At 45.9% G+C, this 22,447-nt stretch overlaps 1 protein-coding gene across 1 annotated transcript in view; it reads left to right on the forward strand.

The window, feature by feature from the left end:
- Window positions 1–22,447, forward strand: part of LOC311137320 (protein O-mannosyl-transferase TMTC3-like) — a 61,291-nt gene that overhangs the window by 6,262 nt on the left and 32,582 nt on the right. The window contains exons 5-7 of the mRNA XM_084171756.1: window positions 4,216–4,331; window positions 6,387–6,559; window positions 8,882–9,134. Of these exons, the coding sequence (XP_084027882.1) occupies window positions 4,216–4,331; window positions 6,387–6,559; window positions 8,882–9,134 (542 nt within the window). The remainder of the gene's footprint in view (window positions 1–4,215; window positions 4,332–6,386; window positions 6,560–8,881; window positions 9,135–22,447) is intronic.

Genomic DNA, 22,447 nt, shown 5'->3' on the forward strand with positions numbered 1-22,447 from the left:
GAAACCCTTTTTAACATTTAACCGGTCTTCTCTTGAGATTAAAGTCTTACAGTTTTACTGCAAGATATGAATTGCCACAATGATGTTGGTTCTTCAAATTATGTATTTTATTAAAACCGATAAGCGTAGGCTGCTTTGTAGTTAACATTTGAGTATGTATTTGGGAAAGCCCTTCCTTCTACCAGAATACTGTTTTCATTAGCAACATCGCTAACGGCTACACAAGGTGGTAGACCTGCACGCACACACACAGATGGGCATTCTTGTTGTCCCATCAGAAAGTAGCAGGAATATGAATCGCTGATGCATTCTGTTCATGTCTTATGATAAACTTGGGCAAATGTAGTAATATTGGGGAACACTTACACATGTTTTTTTCATCCTATTTTAAATAACTAGTAGATAATAGGCTTTATGACACTGTCATGGAGCATTATGACCATCCTGTGTCACTTTACTTGGACTAAGATAATACACTTTATGACATTGTCAAGAAGCATTATGACCATCATATAAGACAGTGGGGAGAACAAGTATTTGATACTCTGCCAATTTTGCAGGTTTTCCTAATTACAAAGCAGTAGAGGTCTGTAATTTTTATCATAGGTACACTTCAACTGTGAGAGACGGAACCTAAAACAAAAATCCAGAAAATCACATTGTATGATTTTTAAGTAATTAATTTGCATTTTATTGCATGACATGAGTATTTGATACATCAGAAAAGCAGAACTTAATATTTGGTACAGAAACCTTTGTTTGCAATTACAGAGATCATACGTTTCCTGTAGGTCTTGACCAGGTTTGCACACACTGCAGCAGGGATTTTGGCCCACTCCTCCATACAGACCTTCTCCAGATCCTTCAGGTTTCGGGGCTGTTGCTGTTGCTGGGCAATATGGACTTTCAGCTCCCTCCAAAGATGTTCTATTGGGTTCAGGTCTGGAGACTGGCTAGACCACTCCAGGACCTTTAGATGCTTCTTACGGAGCCACTCCTTAGTTGCCCTGGCTGTGTGTTTCGGGTCGTTGTCATGCTGGAAGACCCAGCCACGACCCATCTTCAATGCTCTTACTGAGGGAAGGAGGTTGTTGGCCAAGATCTCGCGATACATGACCCCATCCATCCTCCCCTCAATACGGTGCAGTCGTCCTGTCCCCTTTGCAGAAAAGCATCCCCAAAGAATGATGTTTCCACCTCCATGCTTCACGGTTGGGATGGTGTTCTTGGGGTTGTACTCATCCTTCTTCTTCCTCCAAACACGGCGAGTGGAGTTTAGACCAAAAAGCTCTATTTTTGTCTCATCAGGCCACATGACCTTCTCCCATTCCTCCTCTGGATCATCCAGATGTTCATTGGCCTGGACATGTGCTGGCTTGAGCAGGGGGACCTTGCATGCGGTGCAGGATTTTAATTCATGACGGCGTAGTGTGTTACTAATGGTTTTCTTTGAGACTGTGGTCCCAGCTCTCTTCAGGTCATTGACCAGGTCCTGCCGTGTAGTTCTGGGCTGATCCCTCACCTTCCTCATGATTATTGATTCCCCACAAGGTGAGATCTTGCATGGAGCCCCAGACCGAGGGTGATTGACCGTCATCTTGAACTTCTTCCATTTTCTAATAATTGCGCCAACAGTTGTTGCCTTCTCACCAAGCTGCTTGCCTATTGTCCTGTAGCCCATCCCAGCCTTGTGCATGTCTACAATTTTATCCCTGATGTCCTTACACAGCTCTCTGGTCTTGGCCATTGTGGAGAGGTTGGAGTCTGTTTGATCGAGTGTGTGGACAGGTGTCTTTTATACAGGTAACGAGTTCAAACAGGTGCAGTTAATACAGGTAATGAGTGGAGAACAGGAGGGCTTCTTAAAGAAAAACTAACAGGTCTGTGAGAGCCGGAATTCTTACTGGTTGGTAGGTGATCAAATACTTACAGTGGGGAGAACAAGTATTTGATACACTGCCGATTTTGCAGGTTTTCCTACTTACAAAGCATATAGAGGTCTGTAATTTTTATCATAGGTACACTTCAACTGTGAGAGACGGAATCTAAAACAAAAATCAAGAAAATAACATTGTATGATTTTTAAGTAATTAATTTGCATTTTATTGCATGACATAAGTATTTGATCACCTACCAACCAGTAAGAATTCCGGCTCTCACAGACCTGTTAGTTTGGATTTTTGTTTTAGATTCCGTCTCTCACAGTTGAAGTGTACCTATGATAAAAATTACAGACCTCTATATGCTTTGTAAGTAGGAAAACCTGCAAAATCGGCAGTGTATCAAATACTTATTCTCCCCACTGTATGCAGTGTATCAAATACTTGTTCTCCCCACTGTACATGCCCTTATATCAGTCATCAGTCAAAAAGAGTTGTCCTGCTCCTGAAATCTGCTACTGCATTCATCCCAGTCATCAGAAACAGACCATTGGGGTAGGTGCATGTCCGACATCAGTGTGCACAATTGCAATGATAATTTAATCCAGAATGAGGCTCTGTTTTTGCCTTACGTAACCTTCTTTCTTATTTAACCATACCAAATGTAACATACAGTATCATACTAACTTGAGTGTCCCGGATTTACGTTTACTATGTTAAGTCTACTCTGTGAGACCAGTCTGTAACGAGATGCTCATGTCTCTGCCCTAAAAATGGGAGTCGTTGTCCCAAAGATGGGAAGGCGGGTGACAAGCTTAGGTCCAAAATAAACCCATAGAAACGCATTGGGCTTATTTTGGACAGATTTGGACAGAGTGAAACCTCTCGCTTCGCCTCTTCCGCTCTGCTGCGTTTCCCCACTAGAATATGCATTTTAGCGGGAGTTGGCTTGACGGACTAGCGAGTTTAAACTTTTAAATGAAAAGAAGCCTAGTTAATATGAAGTGGAAAATGTAGCCTGCTGAAAATGAGTCTGTAACTGACTGATTAGCCGACAGCCTGCGCTAATGGAAAACACTGAATTTTGCCTCCCATTTCAACAGGAGTCAAATGTCAAAACAAAAAAGTGTATACTCTGCAAATATGAATGAGATACTAAAAAATATATTCCATTTTTGATTTTCATGTAATACACATTTTTCACAAAACATGACAACAATGTATATTCAACTGGGCCTATAGTCTATGTTCAACATTTTCCTCCACATACAATTTACAAAGACACATTCAAACAGCCAGGTGTGTTTATAACAAGCAAGCTGATGTTTTGCATCATTCTGGCTGAATTTAGGGTAGGCAACAACAGGCTAGAGATGAATACGGCATAAAGCAAGTGGTGTGGAAATGCATTTCCTTTCAATAATAACTGCTGTACTGGTTCTGCTATACTGCGATAACAGAAATTAAGCAGTAAGAAGGGTAAAACACAACTAGCTAGTCTTCTGTGAGTGTTGTAGAATACTATAAAACAAGTCCTGAAGCCTAAAAAGACAAAGTGGCAATTGTTCAGTTTTACCAAAGGCACGTGAGATTTAAGAGCTCAAATGGGTGGGAACGTCGTATACTGTAGGCTTAGCTATATGTTTATTTTAGAACCTTCACTAGAAAGTGCCTTTCCCACTGTGAATCTTGTAACCGGTACGTATGGTTACCAGGTGAATGTGTGAAACAACCTTCCCTTCGGCGGGTCCTGAGGTCCTTGACCTAGAGCAAAGGTAGGCAGCCCTGCTCATATGTTTTTGAATTAACAGACCAGGAAGACCAGGTGTGTTGAATTTAGGCAATCACTGAACTGATCAATTAGCTCAGATGGTCAGGTGTGGTGCCTAGTTGGAGCAAAATCCTGCAGTACCTGCGGCCCTCCAGGAACAGGGTTGCCTACCCCTGACCTAGAGTATCATCTCAACCATTCTTCCTCACCACAGGCACCATCTAATACTTACTATTCTGATGGGTTTCGATGGGGATTCATTCCAGGGGCCTTTAGATGAACACACTGTGTCTAATTTCACTATAAAGTCCACTATAAATCCAACTGACCGAATAGAATGGTTTCCAAGGCTCTTTAGTTGTTTAGTTTTGTTCTTGAGTGAAGGTTCTGGCAACATGAAAAGGACAGAAAGCCCTGCACACTATATACCGGGTCTTTCTGTCCTTTTCGTGTGTACTCATTAGACCAGCACCTACGTTTTATTAGGATATGATTGTGTGTATGAGTATGACCTCTGGCAACATCCCATTCTTTATGTTCCTCCTTTTTTGACTTTCTCTCTAGTGTGGACTCCCATTGCTGTGACCGTGGTTTTGGTGGCTGCAGCCACGTTATGCAAGGAGCAGGGAGTCACGGTCATCGGTATCTGCTGTGTCCATGAGGTGTTTGTTGCACAAGGGGTAAGACACCGCAGGACAGGGCCGGTAACCTCACTCCACAGTGCAACACGCCGTCGCTCCAACCATCACACTGCACGGTCACGCCCTCACTGACAAAACCCCAGTAATAGATTTGAGTTATGGGACGATTCTTTTTTTGTTGAACTGGCTACCTCCCATTTTTATTACAAAAGGGGTACTTGAGAGAGGAATGATGGTGAGCAGCTGTTTTGTCGGCTCTCCTTCCCCTTGGTCAAAAATAGACAAATTAGTTACATGATACACAATCATTAGAGAGCCAAAGCTAAAGGCCTTAATTTTGATAAAGTGTCCTAAATATTAAAGAATTTTGATCCATCTGGGTATACAGTGCATTCGGAAAGTATTCAGACCCTTTACTTTTTCCACATTTTGTTACGTTACAGCCTTATTTGAAAATGGATTAAATTCATGTTTTTCCTCATCTACACACAATACCCCATAATTATGTAAAAACAGGTTGTTACATAATTATTCAGACCCTTTGCTATGAGACTCGAAATTGAGCTCAGGTGCGTCCTGTTTCCATTGATCATCCTTGAGATGTTTCTACAACTTGATTGGAGTCCACCTATGGTAAATTCAATTGATTGGACATGATTTGGAAAGGCACACAACTGTCTATATAAGGTCCCACAGTTGACAGTGCATGTCAGAGCAAAAACCAAGCCATGAGGTTGAAGGAATTGTCCGTAGAGCTCCGAGATAGGGTTGTGTCGAGGCACAGATCTGGGGAAGGGTCCCAAAAAATCTTTGCTGCATTCTAGATCCCCCAAAACACACTGGCCTCCATCATTCTTAAATGGAAGAAGTTTAGAACCACCAAAACTCTTCCTAGAGCTGGCCGCCCGGCCAAACTGAGCAATCGGGAGAGAAGGGCCTTGGTCAGGGAGGTGACCAAGAACCCAATGGTCACTCTGACAGAGCTCCAGAGTTCCTCTGTGGAGATGGGAGAACCTTCCAGAAGGACAACCATCTCTGCAGCACTCCACCAGTCAGGCATTTGTGGTAGAGTGGCCAGACGGAGGAAACTCTTCAGTAAAAGGCACATGCCAGCCCGCTTGGAGTTTGCCAAAAGGCACCTAAAGGACTCTCAGACCATGAGAAACAAGATTCTCTGGTCTGATGAAACCAAGATTGAACTCTTTGGCCTGAATGCCAAGTGTCACGTCTGGAGGAAACCTGGCACCATCCCTACGGTGAAGCATGGTGGTGGCAGCATCATGCTGTGGGGATGTTTTTCAGCGGCAGGGACTGGGAGACTAGTCAGGATCGAGGGAAAGCTGAACGGAGCAAAGTACAGAGAGATCCTTGATGAAAACCTGCTCCAGAGCGCTCAGGACCTCAGTCTGGGGTAAAGGTTCACCTTCCAACAGGACAACGACCCTAAGCACACAGCCAAGAAAGCGCAGGAGTGGCTTCGGGACAAGTCTCTGAATGTCCTTGAGTGGCCCAGCCAGAGCCCGGACTTGAACCTGATCGAACATCTCTGGAGAGACCTGAAAATAGCTGCGCAGCGACGCTCCTCATCCAACATGACAGCGCTTGAGAGGATCTGCAGAGAAAAATGGGAGAAACTCCCCAAATACAGGTGTGCCAAGCTTGTAGCGTCATACCCAACAAGACTCGAGGATGTAATCCCTGCCAAAGGTGCTTCAACCAAGTACTGAGTAAAGGGTCTGAACACTTATATAAATGTGATATTTCCGGGGGGTTTTCTAAAAAAAATTGCAAAAAAACTGTTTTTGCTTTGTCCTTATGGGGAGTGTGTCGATTTGATGAGGGGAAAAAAACAATTTAATCCATTTTAGAGTAAGGCTGTAAACGTATCAAAATGTGGAAAAAGTCAAGGGGTCTGAATACTTTCCGAATGCACTGTAAATGATCAGTGTTTCTCAACCGGAGGTCGACTAGACTAGAATGAAAAAGCTACAGTACACAAAACTGGCCTCACCCCATCATTATTCCCTTTTACAGATCAGTCAGTTAATTTTTTATCTCTCTCTTTCTCTACTCTCTCCCCCTCCTCTTTCTCAGTTCACGCTGCCCATGCTGCTGTACACACTCCTCCAGGTGCTGAGGGGTAAAGATGGTTTCCCCTATGCTGTCCTGCAGACGCTCCTCAAGCTCATAGTCCTCATCATCAGCACCTTGCTGCTGGTCATCATCAGGGTCCAGGTCATCCAATCACAGCTTCCTGTCTTTACCAGGTGGGTGGAGCCGTGGATGTGTTTCCATGGCAATGGACATTTAGTTTTTCTATTGAAGCCATGATCCGGGAAATGTAGATTCCATGTTTCTGCTCATGGTAGCCATGCCACTTGGAACAGTACATTGTCAGTTACCCAATCAATGAACATTGTTTGACCTTAAAGGTGTAGGCCTAGATACAGTGAGAAACAGATCTTGTTTACAAGATCGATTGAATACATATTGGACCTGCATTTTCATGGTGGCGAAATGTTTTCTTTGCGGTTTGAAGGGCTGTTGTTGCAGTTCCCGAGATGGCATAAAGCAGACATACAGGCTGGTGAAACCAACAGCCACAAATCAAGTGGAAATGGAACACAAACAAGGGCATAATTCACACATGGCTAGATGTCAAACGCGTTATATTGGATCTATTATCCATCATTTGATTACGCAATTGTTTACATAACAAAATAAAATGCATTGCCGTGTGAACATAATTACACCGGTAGCTTTCTGGTGAGTGTTTGGCTTTCTGACTAACCAGACCTAACAAGTTTCAGCTGAGCTTTGTGGTGGTGGAAAACATTCCTGTCATGCCGCCATTAGCTAAAACAGTGTTCTCTGCATCTGGGAAAGTTACCAGGACCCCATTCCAGAACACCCTTACCAAAGAACAGGCCGCTGGCGCCTGGCCTGGTTTGACTTTTCCCATGTAATGGTTACAAGAGGTTACAACTGTCCAGTATATTTTAAAAGGATACTGAGTGCGAAGTGCTAACCACCCAGCTTTGAAGTAGTTAGGTCTATTTCCCTGTATTTGAGAGGAGCAAGCTACTGTACCTGGATATTTGAGTGGAGCTAGCAACTGTACCTGGAAATCCAAGCATTTGCACTAAGCTAACAATAAGCTAAAGTCAATTGTCTTCAAACTGCACGCAGAGACATACAAATGGTATCCTTGCGGTATTTAATGTTAATATGCGTGGGGATTGGGCCCTATCCTATGTCAGTGGTCGACTGTACATGAAACATGTCTTGCACAATGTAGTTACAACATGTTACAAAGAGGTTACAACAGTCCAGTGTATGTTAAACTGCGTGGTTGGGGTCCTATTTTATGTAATTGGTCAATTATGCAGTGAAATATGGATTGTATTTCAAAGCTTGAGAGGTTGGACGAGTGAGTGAGCAGTCACTGTGGCCCTGTGACTGGGGTAATTGTAGGGCGGCGCAGCGGTTGTTAAAAGTATTGGGAAATACAACCCACGTTGACGGATATGTTGCAGACATATTTTGGAAATCCAGGAATAGAAACTAAGTCCATGATCAAATTCTATAATTCCCCAATGGAATGTGAAATATTGTTTTTGGTTCCAAGTGTTAACCTAAACAGGGTCAGGGAGTCAGAAGAACTCGGGAACATTTTAACTCTCCATAATTTAGGAATCTCCAGTCACAGACATAAACAACCTGATGGCATTACGTAGATAACATTCCTAAACATTAGTTTATATTTAAATTCTTCATCAATTCATCCACTGGCAGTCTCCAGATTGTATCGCTTAATTAGTGTTATCAGAAAAATAACTAGTTCCCAGACATAACAATGGTGCATATATGGATACTCACTATATTTATGTGTAGGAGCTAACAGTAATTGGTTTAACCCTTATATATGACGTCTGAATGGTGCTCCTCAGCGCCATGGAGACAACGGCCCCATCACAAATGGCACCCAATTCCCTAAATAATGCACTACTTTTGACCAAAGCCCTATGGGTCCTGGTCAAAAGTAGTGCACTACATTGGGAATAGGGAGCCATTTGGGACACAGACTATAACATTCATGGTCCTGAGGAATGAGAATCATGAATGCCAGTCCATTCACAAAGTTATGAGGGAAAAGGATAAATGGGAGGTAGTGCAGGCTCCACAAAGATGATGGCGCAGCCACGGTAGCATACAGTATTTGTGCAAGGATGTTTCTTGAGTGCTAATAAATGCTAAATTGGCACAAAATGGTTCTCAGAAAATAAAGTACCTCTTCTCAGATACTCCTCTCGTCCACACCCTCTTTGTCTAGTCAAGTGTGTGCCTGTCCTAACCCAACTTTTTATTAATTGTCCTCTCTCTCTCTCTCTCTCTCGCTCTCTCTTTCTCTCTCCCCCACCCCCATCCCTATTCTTTCTATCCCCAGGTTTGACAACCCAGCGGCGGTCAGCCTGACTCACCCCCCCTCCCCTTCACCCTCACCATTTTTGTAACCCAACTTGTCATTATGATTTTCATTCACCCTCCATTTTTCTCTCGCCCTTTATTTCTCTCACCTCCCTCTCCAGGTTTGACAACCCTGCGGCGGTCAGCCCCACTCCGGCCAGGCAGCTGACCTTCAACTACCTGCTGCCAGTGAACGCCTGGCTCCTTCTCAACCCATCAGAGCTGTGCTGTGACTGGACCATGGGGACCATTCCTCTGGTGGAGAGTCCTCTGGACCTCAGGAACATGGCCACCCTGGCCTTCTACAGCCTCCTGGGCCTGCTGGCCTACCACAGCCTGCGCCACTCAAACTCCTCCGCCAAGACCGTCCTCATGGTGAGTGTATTGAGAGTTTGTGGTTTGTAAAAACGTATCGGTGATTTAGTGGATCTGGCTGCCTTTTTGATTGGTTGTTGTGGTTTTGCCAGATCAGAAGACATTTCTTTTTCTATTACTTTTCCACATTTCATTGTCCAGTGTGCATTTGGCAGCTGTCATGGATATTCTTATATGGTGCGGAAAGTTGTGGAATATTTCTGCATGTCTTGTTTGTTTTGTCTGCACTAGTATGGTTTGTTGTGTCTGACCTGAAGTTTGCCAGTTGTGACCTTAATTGTTTGTAAAGCTCATTACATAGCCTAACTATAGGCACGCCAAAAACATCAAACCATGACTGTGGAATTCTCATATTGAAGCCAAAGGTTTGACTCACTCTGCTTGTAGAGTGAATGATGACCTCTTGTCGTTGGGTTTCACTCCCCTCTGCTTAACACATAACCCTGCTGTGTTTATAAAGTCAAGATATGGCCCTGCATCAAGACAATTCATATTCTGTCCAACATACCACTAGAAGTGTGGGATGTTGTTTTACTCTTTTGTCCCTACAGATAGCATTTCTCCGTATCCTCAGCCTGGCTCAGCACCACTTATGTTTTCTTCTGAATGACCCTGCTTGGCAGATTTTAGTGCACTGGAAAGTTCAGCAGTGTGAATGCCTGCCCTGAATCCACTCTACTGTATCCTCTGCCTGCACATATATAGAGGAAGAGAAATGGATGGGAGGAGTGTATCTTGTGTAACAGACCCATGACTTCTTCCTCCTCACTGTTTTCTCTCTGTGACTCAACACGGGTCAGTGAACTTCCTCACAATGTTGCTTTTACCCTCCCTATGAGACAACGAGCACCACAAATCACAATTTATAATGTTAAAGGGCGACTGAACTTCCTGATTTGGCCTTATTTTTCATCAATGCTCATTAAGAAATGCTAGCGGCCATGACTAAAGGCAAACAAGAGTTGTCTTGGGGGTGTGGTTTGATGTGGGTGTTTCTTGGGTGTGCCATTCAATCACAACAAACAAGGCCAGTAGTGAGTACAGCGAGGTAAGCTAAGCTAGTTTTGCTATGGAGAGAACAACGTTTGACTGACTTGCCATCTCAAGATGGTCAGTTAATTCAGTTCTATAGACGGGTTGATTGTTTAGCAACAAAACTGACGCGTGCGCAATTATGTGGCAAAACAGGTTTGCTTAGGTTGTTGACATGTTAACTGTATTTCATCGCCAATGTTTAATAAAAACATAAATACATTTGCACAATGAGCACTTGTCTCTCAAATACATCGTTACAGTTGTTGGTTAGCTAGCTAGCAAATGTTTGCCATATTAGCATAGACGTGACATCAAAACGCTCCATTGAAGCATGCGCATCGTTTTCGTGACGTTGTCAGCTAACCCGTCTATGTGTAGGCTAAAGCCTGCACTGAGCTTGTATTTAGCCAAGCTGACAGCACTGCTAGCATAGGTTGGTGATTGCTGCAGCTGGCTATTACGTTTACATTTACGTCATTTAGCAAACGCTCTTATCCAGAGTGACTTACAAATAGGTGCATTCACCTTATAGCCAGTGGGATAACAACTTAACAATGTTTTATTAAAAAAAAAAAAATTGTTGGGGGGGGGTAGAAGGATTACTTTATCCTATCCCAGGTATTCCTTAAAGAGGTGGGGTTTCAAATGTCTCCGGAAGGTGGTGAGTGACTCCGCTGTCCTGGCGTCGTGAGGGAGCTTGTTCCACCATTGGGGTGCCAGAGCAGCGAACAGTTTTGACTGGGCTGAGCGGGAACTATGCTTCCGCAGAGGTAGGGGAGCCAGCAGGCCAGAGGTGGATGAACGCAGTGCCCTCGTTTGGGTGTAGGGACTGATCAGAGCCTGAAGGTACGGAGGTGCCGTTCCCCTCAGCTCCGTAGGCAAGCACCATGGTCTTGTAGCAGATGCGAGCTTCAACTGGAAGCCAGTGGAGTGTGCGGAGGAGCGGGGTGACGTGAGAGAACTTGGGAAGGTTGAACACCAGACGGGCTGCGGCATTCTGGATGAGTTGTAGGGGTTTAATGGCACAGGCAGGGAGCCCAGCCAACAGCGAGTTGCAGTAATCCAGACGGGAGATGACAAGTGCCTGGATTAGGACCTGTGCCGCTTCCTGTGTAAGGCAGGGTCGTACTCTCCGAATGTTGTAGAGCATGAACCTACAGGATCGGGTCACCGCCTTGATGTTAGCGGAGAACGACAGGGTGTTGTCCAGGGTCACGCCAAGGCTCTTCGCACTCTGGGAGGAGGACACAACGGAGTTGTCAACCGTGATGGCGAGATCATGGAACAGGCAGTCCTTCCCCGGGAGGAAGAGCAGCTCCGTCTTGCCAAGGTTCAGTTCAGATAAATCCTATCTAGCTGATATTTCTCTGTCAAATCAGTTATGTCAAGATAGCAAGAGCCAGTGTCTGGAATGTGTTTCATAAGAAACTTGTTCTACAACACCTTGCTACGAAAGAAGCTTGCAACTTAGTTTCAACATTTCATCAAGTCATGGAAATACATGTTACTGTGGAAACGGTATCAACTGCGAGTTGAATGCCCACTCTTGAGTCAGCTCAGCTTTCCTACCACACAATATTCCGTCTAGTTTTGTCTCGCCTCCTCACTCCTTATGTCCACTGTTTGATCTTTCCCAGGGGACAAATCCCAGAACTACAATGAACAAAAATATAAACGCAACATGTAAAGTGTTGGTCCCATGTTTCATGAGCTGAAATAAAAAATCTCAATGTTTCATATGCACAAAAAGCTTATTTCTCTAAAATGTTGTGAACAATTTTGTTTACATCCCTGTTAGTGAGCATTTCTCCTTTGCCAAGATAATCCACCCACCTGACAGGTGTGGCATATCAAGAAGCTGATTAAACAGTATGATCATTACACAGCTGCACCTTGTGCTGGGGACAGTAAAAGGCCACTCTAAAATGTGCAGTTTTGTCAAACAACCACATGTAACCATGCCAGCTCAGGACCTCCACATCTGGCTTCTTCACCTGCGGGATCGTCTGAGGGGGTGGTGGGTGCTGAGGAGTATTTCTGTCTGTAATAAAGCCCTTTTGTGGGGAAATACTCATTCTGTTTGGCTGGGCCTGGTTACCCAGTGGGTGGGTCTATACCTTCCAAGGCCCACCCATGGCTGCACCCCTGCCCAGTCATGTGAAATCCATAGATTAGGGCCTAATGAATTTATTTCAATTGACTAACTCAGTAAAATCTTTGAAATTGTTGCATATTGCATTTATTTTTGTTCAGTATACTAATATCCCTACAACAGTGTCACGCCCTGACTCAGGGGACGCTTATATGTTGAGTCAGGGTGTGTATATTCCTTGTTGTGATTTTCTATGTTGTATTTTCTATGTTTGTGATCTAGGTTTTCTAGATCTATGTTGGCCGGTGTGGTTCCCAATCAGAGGCAGCTGTCGCTCGTTGTCTCTGATTGGGGACCATACTTAGGCAGCCTATTGGCACTAGTGGGTTGTGGGATCTTGTTCCATGTGAGGTATGTTGTTTGTGTACCTTGGACGTCACGTTTCGTTTCGTTTCTTGTTTTGTGTTTATAAGTCAAATAAACATGTATGCATATCACGCTGCGCCTTGGTCTGACCCGTCTATGAACGTACGTGACAGAAGATCCCACCAAACGAGGACCAAGCAGCGTGCCCAGGAGGAGCGAATAGCCATGTCACAGGTGGGCAAATGGTGGTAATGGGAGGAGATATTTGCGGGGAAAGGGCCATGGGCGAAGGTAGATGCCCAGGCAGGAGAGGAGAAACGGCGCCAACCGTGCCGACGACGGAGACCCGAGAGGCAACTCCAAGAAAATGTTGGGGGGGGCACACGGGGTGGATGACGAGGCTACAGGAGGCTAAAAGGGAGAAGGAAAGTGTAGAGGCACGGCAAGAGGAGCTGGTTAGGCAGCGCGTCGTCAGCCCGGCCCGGCCTGTTCCTGCCCCTCGCACCAAGCAAGTGGTGCGTGTCGCCAGTCCGGTCCGGCCCATTCCTGCTCCCCGCACTAAGCCAGTGGTGCGTGTTCCCAGTATGGCCCGACCCGTTCCTGCTCCCTGCACCAAGCCAGTGGTGCGCGTCACCAGCCCGGCCCGGCCTGTTCCTGCCCCTCGCACCAAGCCAGTGGTGCGCGTCGCCAGTCCGGCCAGGCCTGTTCCTGCTCCTCGCACCAAGCCAGTGGTGCGCGTCGCCAGCCCGGCCCGGCCTGTTCCTGCCCCTCGCACCAAGCCAGTGGTGCGCGTCACCAGCCCGGTCCGGCCTGTTCCTGCTCCTCGCACCAAGCCAGTGGTGCGTGTGTCCAGTCCGGCACGGCCCGTGCCTGTTCCACCGGTGCCTGGTTCGGCACCGGTCAGCTGCTCTACTCCGGAGCCAGAGCAATCCGCTTCACCGGGGTCCAGTCCAGCTCCGGTCAGCGGCTCCACTCCGGAGCCAGAGCAGTCCGCTCCACCGGTGCCTGATCCAGCTCCGGTCAGCTGCTCCACTCCGGAGCCAGAGCAGTCCGCTCCACCGGGGTCTAGTCCAGATCTGGTCAGCGGCTCCACTCCGGAGCCAGAGCAGTCCGCTCCACCGGTGCCTAGTCCAGCTCCGGTCAGCGGTTCCAGTCCGGAGCGTGAGCAGTCCACTCCACCGGTGCCCGGTCCAGCTCCGGTCAGCGGCTCCAGTCCAGACCCAGACGTCAGCCCCTCTCCAGGTTCGGGGTCTCCCACACCAGGGTCCAGACAGGGCTTGGAGTATAGTGGGAGGAAGGAGAGGGGAAGCAACGCGCCGAGGTCTAGACCAGACCAGGGGCGCAACAGGGAGGCGAAGAGTGAGAGGTCGTCACGCCCTGAGCCGGATCCGCCTCCGAGGCGGAATGCCCACCCGGCCCCTACCCTGTTATGTTTATGTTGTGCGTCGGAGTCCGCACCTTTGGGGGGGGGGGGGGGGGGGGGGGGGGTATACTATATTCAGTATACTAATATCCCTACAACAGTGTCACGCCCTGACTCAGGGGACGCTTATATGTTGAGTCAGGGTGTGTATATTCCTTGTTGTGATTTTCTATGTTTGTGATCTAGGTTTTCTAGATCTATGTTGGCCGGTGTGGTTCCCAATCAGAGGCAGCTGTCGCTCGTTGTCTCTGATTGGGGACCATACTTAGGCAGCCTATTGGCACTAGTGGGTTGTGGAGCTTGTTCCGTGTGAGGTATGTTGTTTGTGTACCTTGGACTTCGTTTCTTGTTTTGTCGTTGTGTTTATAAGTCAAATAAACATGTATGCATATCACGCTGCGCCTTGGTCTGACCCGTCTATGAACGTACGTGACAAACAGGTGTAGGCTATATGTGGACATTGCGCAAACGTCACCCAGCTTGAGTGTAGATACATTTATCAACAAAAAAATTGATGAGTGTGTTGGTGTTACAAAGACAAAACATTTTATGCTGAAAATATAATTGATTTGCTTATAAAGACAGTATGCCTACACATAAAAAAAATATAGATAAACTCTCTTGGTACAGTGGGGAGAACACATATTTGATACACTGCCAATTTTGCAGGTTTTCCTACTTACAAAGCATGTAGAGGTCTGTAATTTTTATCATGGGTACACTTCAACTGTGAGAGACGGAATCTAAAACAAAAATCCAGAAAATCACATTGTATGATTTTTAAGTAATTAATTTGCATTTTATTGCATGACATAAGTATTTGATCACCTACCAACCAGTAAGAATTCCGGCTCTCACAGACCTGTTAGTCTTTCTTTAAGAAGCCCTCCTGTTCTCCACTCATTACCTGTATTAACTGCACCTGTTTGAACTTGTTACCTGTATAAAAGACACCTGTCCACACACTCAATCAAACAGACTCCAACCTCTCCACAATGGCCAAGACCAGAGCGCTGTGTAAGGACATCAGGGTTAAAATTGTAGACCTGCACAAGGCTGGGATGGGCTACAGGACAATAGGCAAGCAGATTGGTGAGAAGGCAACAACTGTTGGCGCAATTATTAGAAAATGGAAGTTCAAGATGACGGTCAATCACCCTCGGTCTGGGGCCCCATGCAAGATCTCACCTCGTGGGGCATCAATGATCATGAGGAAGGTGAGGGATCAGCCCAGAACTACACGGCAGGACCTGGTCAATGACCTGAAGAGAGCTGGGACCACAGTCTCAAAGAAAACCATTAGTAACACATTACGCCGTCATGGATTAAAATCCTGCAGCGCACGCAAGGTCCCCCTGCTCAAGCCAGCGCATGTCCAAGCCCGTCTGAAGTTTGCCAATGACCATCTGGATGATCCAGAGGAGGAATGGGAGAAGGTCATGTGGTCTGATGAGACAAAAATAGAGCTTTTTGGTCTAAGCTCCACTCGCCGTGTTTGGAGGAAGAAGAAGGATGAGTACAACCCCAAGAACACCATCCCAACTGTGAAGCATGGAGGTGGAAAAATCATTCTTTGGGGATGCTTTTCTGCAAAGGGGACAGGACGACTGCACCGTATTGAGGGGAGGATGGAAGGGGCTCCTTCCCTCAGTAAGAGCATTGAAGTTGGTTCGTGGCTGGGTCTTCCAGCATGACAACGACCCGAAACACACAGCCAGGGCAACTAAGGAGTGGCTCCGTAAGAAGCATCTCAAGGTCCTGGAGTGGCCTAGCCAGTCTCCAGACCTGAACCCAATAGAAAATCTTCGGAGGGAGCTGAAAGTCTGTATTGCCCAGCGACAGCCCCGAAACCTGAAGGATCTGGAGAAGGTCTGTATGGAGGAGTGGGCCAAAATCCCTGCTGCAGTGTGTGCAAACCTGGTCAAGACCTACAGGAAACATATGATCTCTGTAATTGCAAACAAAGGTTTCTGTACCTAATATTAAGTTCTGCTTTTCTGATGTATCAAATACTTATGTCATGCAATAAAAAGCAAATTAATTACTTAAAAATCATACAATGTGATTCTGTCTCTCACAGTTGAAGTGTACCTAGGATAAAAATTACAGACCTCTACATGCTTTGTAAGTAGGAAAACCTGTAAAATCGGCAGTGTATCAAATACTTGTTCTCCCCACTGTAGGTCCTGGATGGCAGGAAGCTTGGCCCCAGTGATGTACTGGGCCGTACGCACTACCTTCTATAGTGCCTTATGGTCGGATGCCGAGCAGTTGCCATACCAGGCGGTGATGCAACCGGTCAGGATGCTCTCAATGGTGCAACTGTATAACATTTTGAGGATCTGGGGACCCATGCCAAATCTTTTCAGTTTCCTGAGGGGGGGAAAGGCGTTGTCGTGGCCTCTTCACGACTGTCTTGGACCATGATAGTTTGTTGGTGATGTGGACTCCAAGGAACTTCAACACTCGACCCGCTCCGCTACAGCCCTGTCTATGTTAATGAGGGTGTTCGGCACTCCTTTTCCTGTAGTCCACGTTCAGCTCCTTTGTCTTGCTCACGTTGAGGGAGAGGATGTTGTCCTGGCACCACACTGCCAGGTCTCTGACCACCACCCTGTAGTCTGTCTCATCGTTGTCGGTGATCAGGCCTACCACTGTTGTGTTGTCAGCAAACTTAATGATGGTGTTGGAGTCGTGCTTGGCCACACGGTCGTGGGTGAACAGGGAGTACAGGATGGGACTAGGCGCGCACCCCTGAGGGTCCCGCGTGTTGAGGATCAGCGTGGCATATTTGTTGTTGCCTACCCTTACCACCTGGGGGCGGCCCGTCAGGAAGTCCAGGATCCAGTTGCAGAGGGAGGTTTTTAGTCCCAGGGTCCATAGCTTAGTGATGAGCTTTGTGGGTGCTATGATGTTGAAAGCTGAGCTGTAGCCAATGAACAGCATTCTCACATAGGTGTTCCTTTTGTCCAGGTGGGAAAGGGCAGTGTGGAGTGCGATTGAGATTGCGTCATCTGTGGATCTGTTGGGGCGGAATGCAAATTGGAGTGGGTCTAGGGTTTCTGGGATGATGGTGTTGATGTGAGCCATGACCAGCCTTTCAAAGCACTTCATGGCTACCGATGTGAGTGTTACGGGGCGGTAGTCATTTAGGCAGGTTACCTTCGCTTTCTTGGGAACTATGGTGGTCTGCTTGAAATATGTAGGTATTACAGACTTTGACAGGGAGAGGTCAGTGAAGACACTTGCCAGATGGTCTGCGCATGCTCTGAGTACATGCATGCTCTGAGTACACGTCCTGGTAATCCGTCTGGCCCTGCGGCCTTGTGAATGTTGACCTGCTTAAAGGTCATGATCACATCGGCTACAGAGAGCGTGATCACACAGTCGTCCGGAACAGCTGGTGCTCTCATTTATGCTTCAGTGTTGCTTGCCTCAAAGCGAGCATAAAAGGCATTTAGCCCGTCTGGTAAACTCGCGTCACTGGGCAGGTAGCGGCTGGGTTTCCCTTTGTAGTCTGTAATAGTTTGTAAGCCCTGCCACATCCGACGAGCGTCAGAGCCGGTGTAGTAGGATTCAATCTTAGTCCTGTATTGACGCTTTGCCTGTTTGATGGTTCGTCTGAGGGCATAGCGGTATTTCTTATAAGCGTCCGGGTTATTGTCCCGCTCCTTGAAAGCGGCAGCTGTAGACTTTAGCTCGGTGCGGAAGTTGCCTGTAATCCATGGCTTCTGGTTGGGATATGTACGTATGGTCACTGTGGGGATGACGTTGTCGATGCACTTATTGATGAAGCCGGTGACTGAGGTGGTATACTCCTCAATGTCACTGGATGAATCCCGGAACTTATTCTAGTCTGGGATAGCAAAACAGTCCTGTAGCGTAGCATCTGCGTCATCTGACCACTTCCATATTGAGCGAGTCACTGGTACGTCCTGCTTTAGTTTTTGCGTGTAAGCAGGAATCAGGAGGATAGAATTATGGTCAGATTTGCCAAATGGAGAGCGATGGAGAGCTTTGTATGCATCTCTGTGTGTTGAGTAAAGGTGGTCTATATAGGGTTTTTTTCCCCTCTGGTTGCACATGTGACATGCTGGTAGAAATTAGGTAAAACGGATTTAAGATTGCCTGCATAGGAGCGCCACTTCTGTATGAGCATTTTCTTGTTTGCTAATGACCTTATACAGCTCGGTTAGTGCGGTCTTAGTGCCAGCATCATTTTGTTGTTGTAAATAGATAGTTACTAAAAATATAGATGAAAACTCTCTTGGTACAGTGGGGAGAACAAGTATCTGATACACTGCCGATTTTGCAGGTTTTCCTACTTACAAAGCATGTAGAGGTCTGTAATTTTTATCATAGGTACACTTCAACTGTGAGAGACGGAATCTAAAACAAAAATCCAGAAAATCACATTGTATGATTTTTAAGTAATTAATTTGCATTTTATTGCATGACATAAGTATTTGATCACCTACCAACCAGTAAGAATTCCGGCTCTCACAGACCTGTTAGTTTTTCTTTAAGAAGCCCTCCTGTTCACCACTCATTACCTGTATTAACTGCACCTGTTTGAACTCGTTACCTCTATAAAAGACACCTGTCCACACACTCAATCAAACAGACTCCAACCTCTCCACAATGGCCAAGACCAGAGAGCTGTGTAAGGACATCAGGGATAAAATTGTAGACCTGCACAAGGCTGGGATGGGCTACAGGACAATAGGCAAGCAGCTTGGTGAGAAGGCAACAACTGGAAGAAAATGGAAGAAGTTCAAGATATCGGTCAATCACCCTCGGTCTGGGGCTCCATGCAAGATCTCACCTCGTGGGGCATCAATGATCAAGAGGAACGTGAGGGATCAGCCCAGAACTACATGGCAGGACCTGGTCAATGACCTGAAGAGAGCTGGGACCACAGTCTCAAAGAAAACCATTAGTAACACACTACGCCGTCATGGATTAAAATCCTGCAGCGCATGCAAGGTCCCCCTGCTCAAGCCAGCGCATGTCCAGGCCCGTCTGAAGTTTGCCAATGACCATCTGGATGATCCAGAGGAGGAATGGGAGAAGGTCATGTGGTCTGATGAGACAAAAATAGAGCTTTTTGGTCTAAACTCCACACGCTGTGTTTGGAGGAAGAAGAAGGATGAGTACAACCCCAAGAACACCATCCCAACCGTGAAGCATGGAGATGGAAACATCATTATTTGGGGATGCTTTTCTGCAAAGGGGACAGGACAACTGCACCGTATTGAGGGGAGGATGGATGGGGCCATGTATCGCGAGATGTTGGCCAACAACCTCCTTCCCTCGGCCAACAACCTCCTTCCCTCAGTAAGAGCATTGAAGATGGGTTGTGGCTGGGTCTTCCAGCATGACAACGACCCGAAACACACAGCCAGGGCAACTAAGGAGTGGCTCCGTAAGAAGCATCTAAAGGTCCTGGAGTGGCCTAGCCAGTCTCCAGACCTGAACCCAATAGAACATCTTTGGAGGGAGCTGAAAGTCCGTATTGCCCAGCAACAGCCCCGAAACCTGAAGGATCTGGAGAAGGTCTGTATGGAGGAGTGGGCCAAAATCCCTGCTGCAGTGTGTGCAAACCTGGTCAAGACCTACAGGAAACGTATGATCTCTGTAATTGCAAACAAAGGTTTCTGTACCAAATATTAAGTTATGCTTTTCTGATGTATCAAATACTTATGTCATGCAATAAAATGCAAATTAATTACTTAAAAATCATACAATGTGATTTTCTGGATTTTTGTTTTAGATTCCGTCTCTCACAGTTGAAGTGTACCTATGATAAAAATTACAGACCTCTACATGCTTTGTAAGTAGGAAAACCTGCAAAATCAGCAGTGTATCAAATACTTGTTCTCCCCACTGTAGATAGTGTGGTCTACAGCTTATCATGTGGTACACTAGATCAGGCAAGCAATACCTCGAGACTTCCTTAATATTATTTGTCATAATATTGACAAATAGACGCACACCACCCCTCGTCTTACCAGACGTAGCTGTTTTGTCCTGCCGATGCACGGAAAACTCAGCCAACTGTATATTATCCATGTCGTCGTTCAGCCACGACTCGGTGAAACATAAGATATTACCGTTTTTAATGTCCTGTTGGTAGGATAGTCTCTAACGGAGCTCATCCAGTTTATTCTCAAGTGATTGGTAGAGGCGTGTTACCCACTCAGCCACAAATTCTCACAAGGCACCCCGATCTCTGCCCCCTGTATTTCCGTATTTTCTTCACGTGAATGACGGGTATTTGGGCCTGGTCTCAGAGAAACAGTATATCCTTCATGTCTGACTCATTAAAGAACAAATCGATGCGAGTAATCGCTGTTCTGATATCCAGAAGCTCTTTTCGGTCATAAAAGACGGTAGCAGCAACATTATTTACAAAATAAGTTACAAACAATGTTGCAGACAAGATTTACTTAGAATTCCGTATAATTATTTTATATTATTTTATCGTATAAAGAATACAATTGAACAAAGCTGAATAAAATAGAAAGGATATTTTCTCCAAACGATTTGAGGGAGTGCTCACATGCGGTTATTCTGTGTTGAGCTGTTAACAAAGAAACATGTCCTCCTGTTATTTATGCTATATGTTTAGATTTTTTATACATTCTAAGGCTGCATGATGCGACTCTAAAGAAGATTTGAAAAAAGTTGCATGAAAGGCATGAGCTCTGCTTTGTTTTTGCTCAAGCTGCACACACTTCAAAGTAATGCTTTTATTATAAAGGTGCATTTTTATGGTGAAAATTATCTTCCCCAAACTTGAAACTCACGCGCTGCGTATGTATGCCAGTTAGGCTCTACACCCATTGTAAAGCGAATTAATGTGCTTCATTTTCAAAGTTATTTTGCCACTTTAGTTGTGAAACAAACCTTATCAAAACATATAGGCCTATGGGATAGGCTACATGAGATGTGCAACAATGATGCGCTGTTTCTTGCCTTACTGCTCACAAGCTGGGCATCATTCACAAGTGATAATGTATCACTCACAAGTGATAGGCTAAAATTGTAACCCATCACTGTATTCTTGATTTAATATAAATAACAGACAGTGCATTCAGAAAGTATTCAGACCCCTTCACTTTTTCCACATTTTGTTACGTTACAACCTTATTCTAACATGGATTAAATAGTTTTTTCCCCCTCATCAATCTACACCCAATACCCCATAATGACGAAGCAAAAACAGTTTTTTAGACATTTTTGCAAATGTAAAAAATAAAACAAACCGAAATATCACATTTACATCATTATTCAGACCCTTTACTCAGTACTTTGTTGAAGCACGTTTGGCAGCGATTACAGCCTGAAGTCATCTTGGGTATGAAGCTAGAAGCTTGGCACACCTGTATTTGGGGAGTTTCTCCTATTCTTCTCTCCAGATCCTCTCAAGCTCGGTCAAGTTGGATGGGGAGCGTCGCTGCACTGCTATTTTCAGGTCACGCCAGAGATGTTTGATCGGGTTCAAGTCTGGGCTCTGGCTGTGCCACTCAAGGACATTCAGAAACTTGTCCCGAAGCCACTCCTGCGTTGTCTTGGCTGTGTGCTTAGGGTCATTGTTCTGTTGGAAGGTGAACCTTCGCCCTAGTCTGAGGTCCTGAGTGCTCTGGAGTAGGATCTCTTTTTACTTTGCTCCGTTCATCTTTCCCTCGATCCTGACTAGTCTCCCAGTCCCTGCAGCTGAAAAACATCCCCACAGCATGATGCTGCCACCACCATGCTTCACTGTAGGGATGGTGCCAGGTTTCCTCCAGATGTGACGCTTGGCATTCAGGCCAAAGAGTTCAATCTTGGTTTCATCAGGCCAGAGAATCTTGTTTCTCATGGTCTGAGTGTCCTTTAAGTGCCTTTTGGCAAACTCCAAGTGGGCTGTCATGTGCCTTTTACTGAGGAGTGGCTTCCGTCTGGCCACTCTACCATAAAGGCCTAATTGGTGGAGTGCTGCAGAGATGGTTGTGCTCCTGGAAGGTTATCCTATCTCCACAGAGGAACTCTGGAGCTCTGTCAGTGACCATCACCTCCCTGACCCGATTTCTCAGTTTGGCCTGGCGGCCAGCTCTAGGATGATTATTGGTGGTTCCAAACTTCTTCCATTTAAGAATGATGGAGGCCACTGTGTTCTTGGGAACTGTCAATGCTGCAGAATTTTTTTAGTACCCTTCCCCAGATCTGTGCCTCGAAACAATCCTGTCTCGGAGCTCTACGGACAATTCCTATGACCTCATGGCTTTTTCTCTGACATGCACTGTCAACTGTGGGACCTTATATAGACCAGTGTGTGTGTGTGTGCCTTTCCAAATCATGTCCAGTCACTTGAATTTACCGGACTCGTGACCGCCGATGTGGCCTTAATACGGT

The sequence above is a fragment of the Coregonus lavaretus genome, assembly GCF_964263955.1.
Source record: "Coregonus lavaretus genome assembly, chromosome: 11".
In the NCBI taxonomy this organism is placed as follows: Eukaryota; Metazoa; Chordata; class Actinopteri; order Salmoniformes; family Salmonidae; genus Coregonus; species Coregonus lavaretus.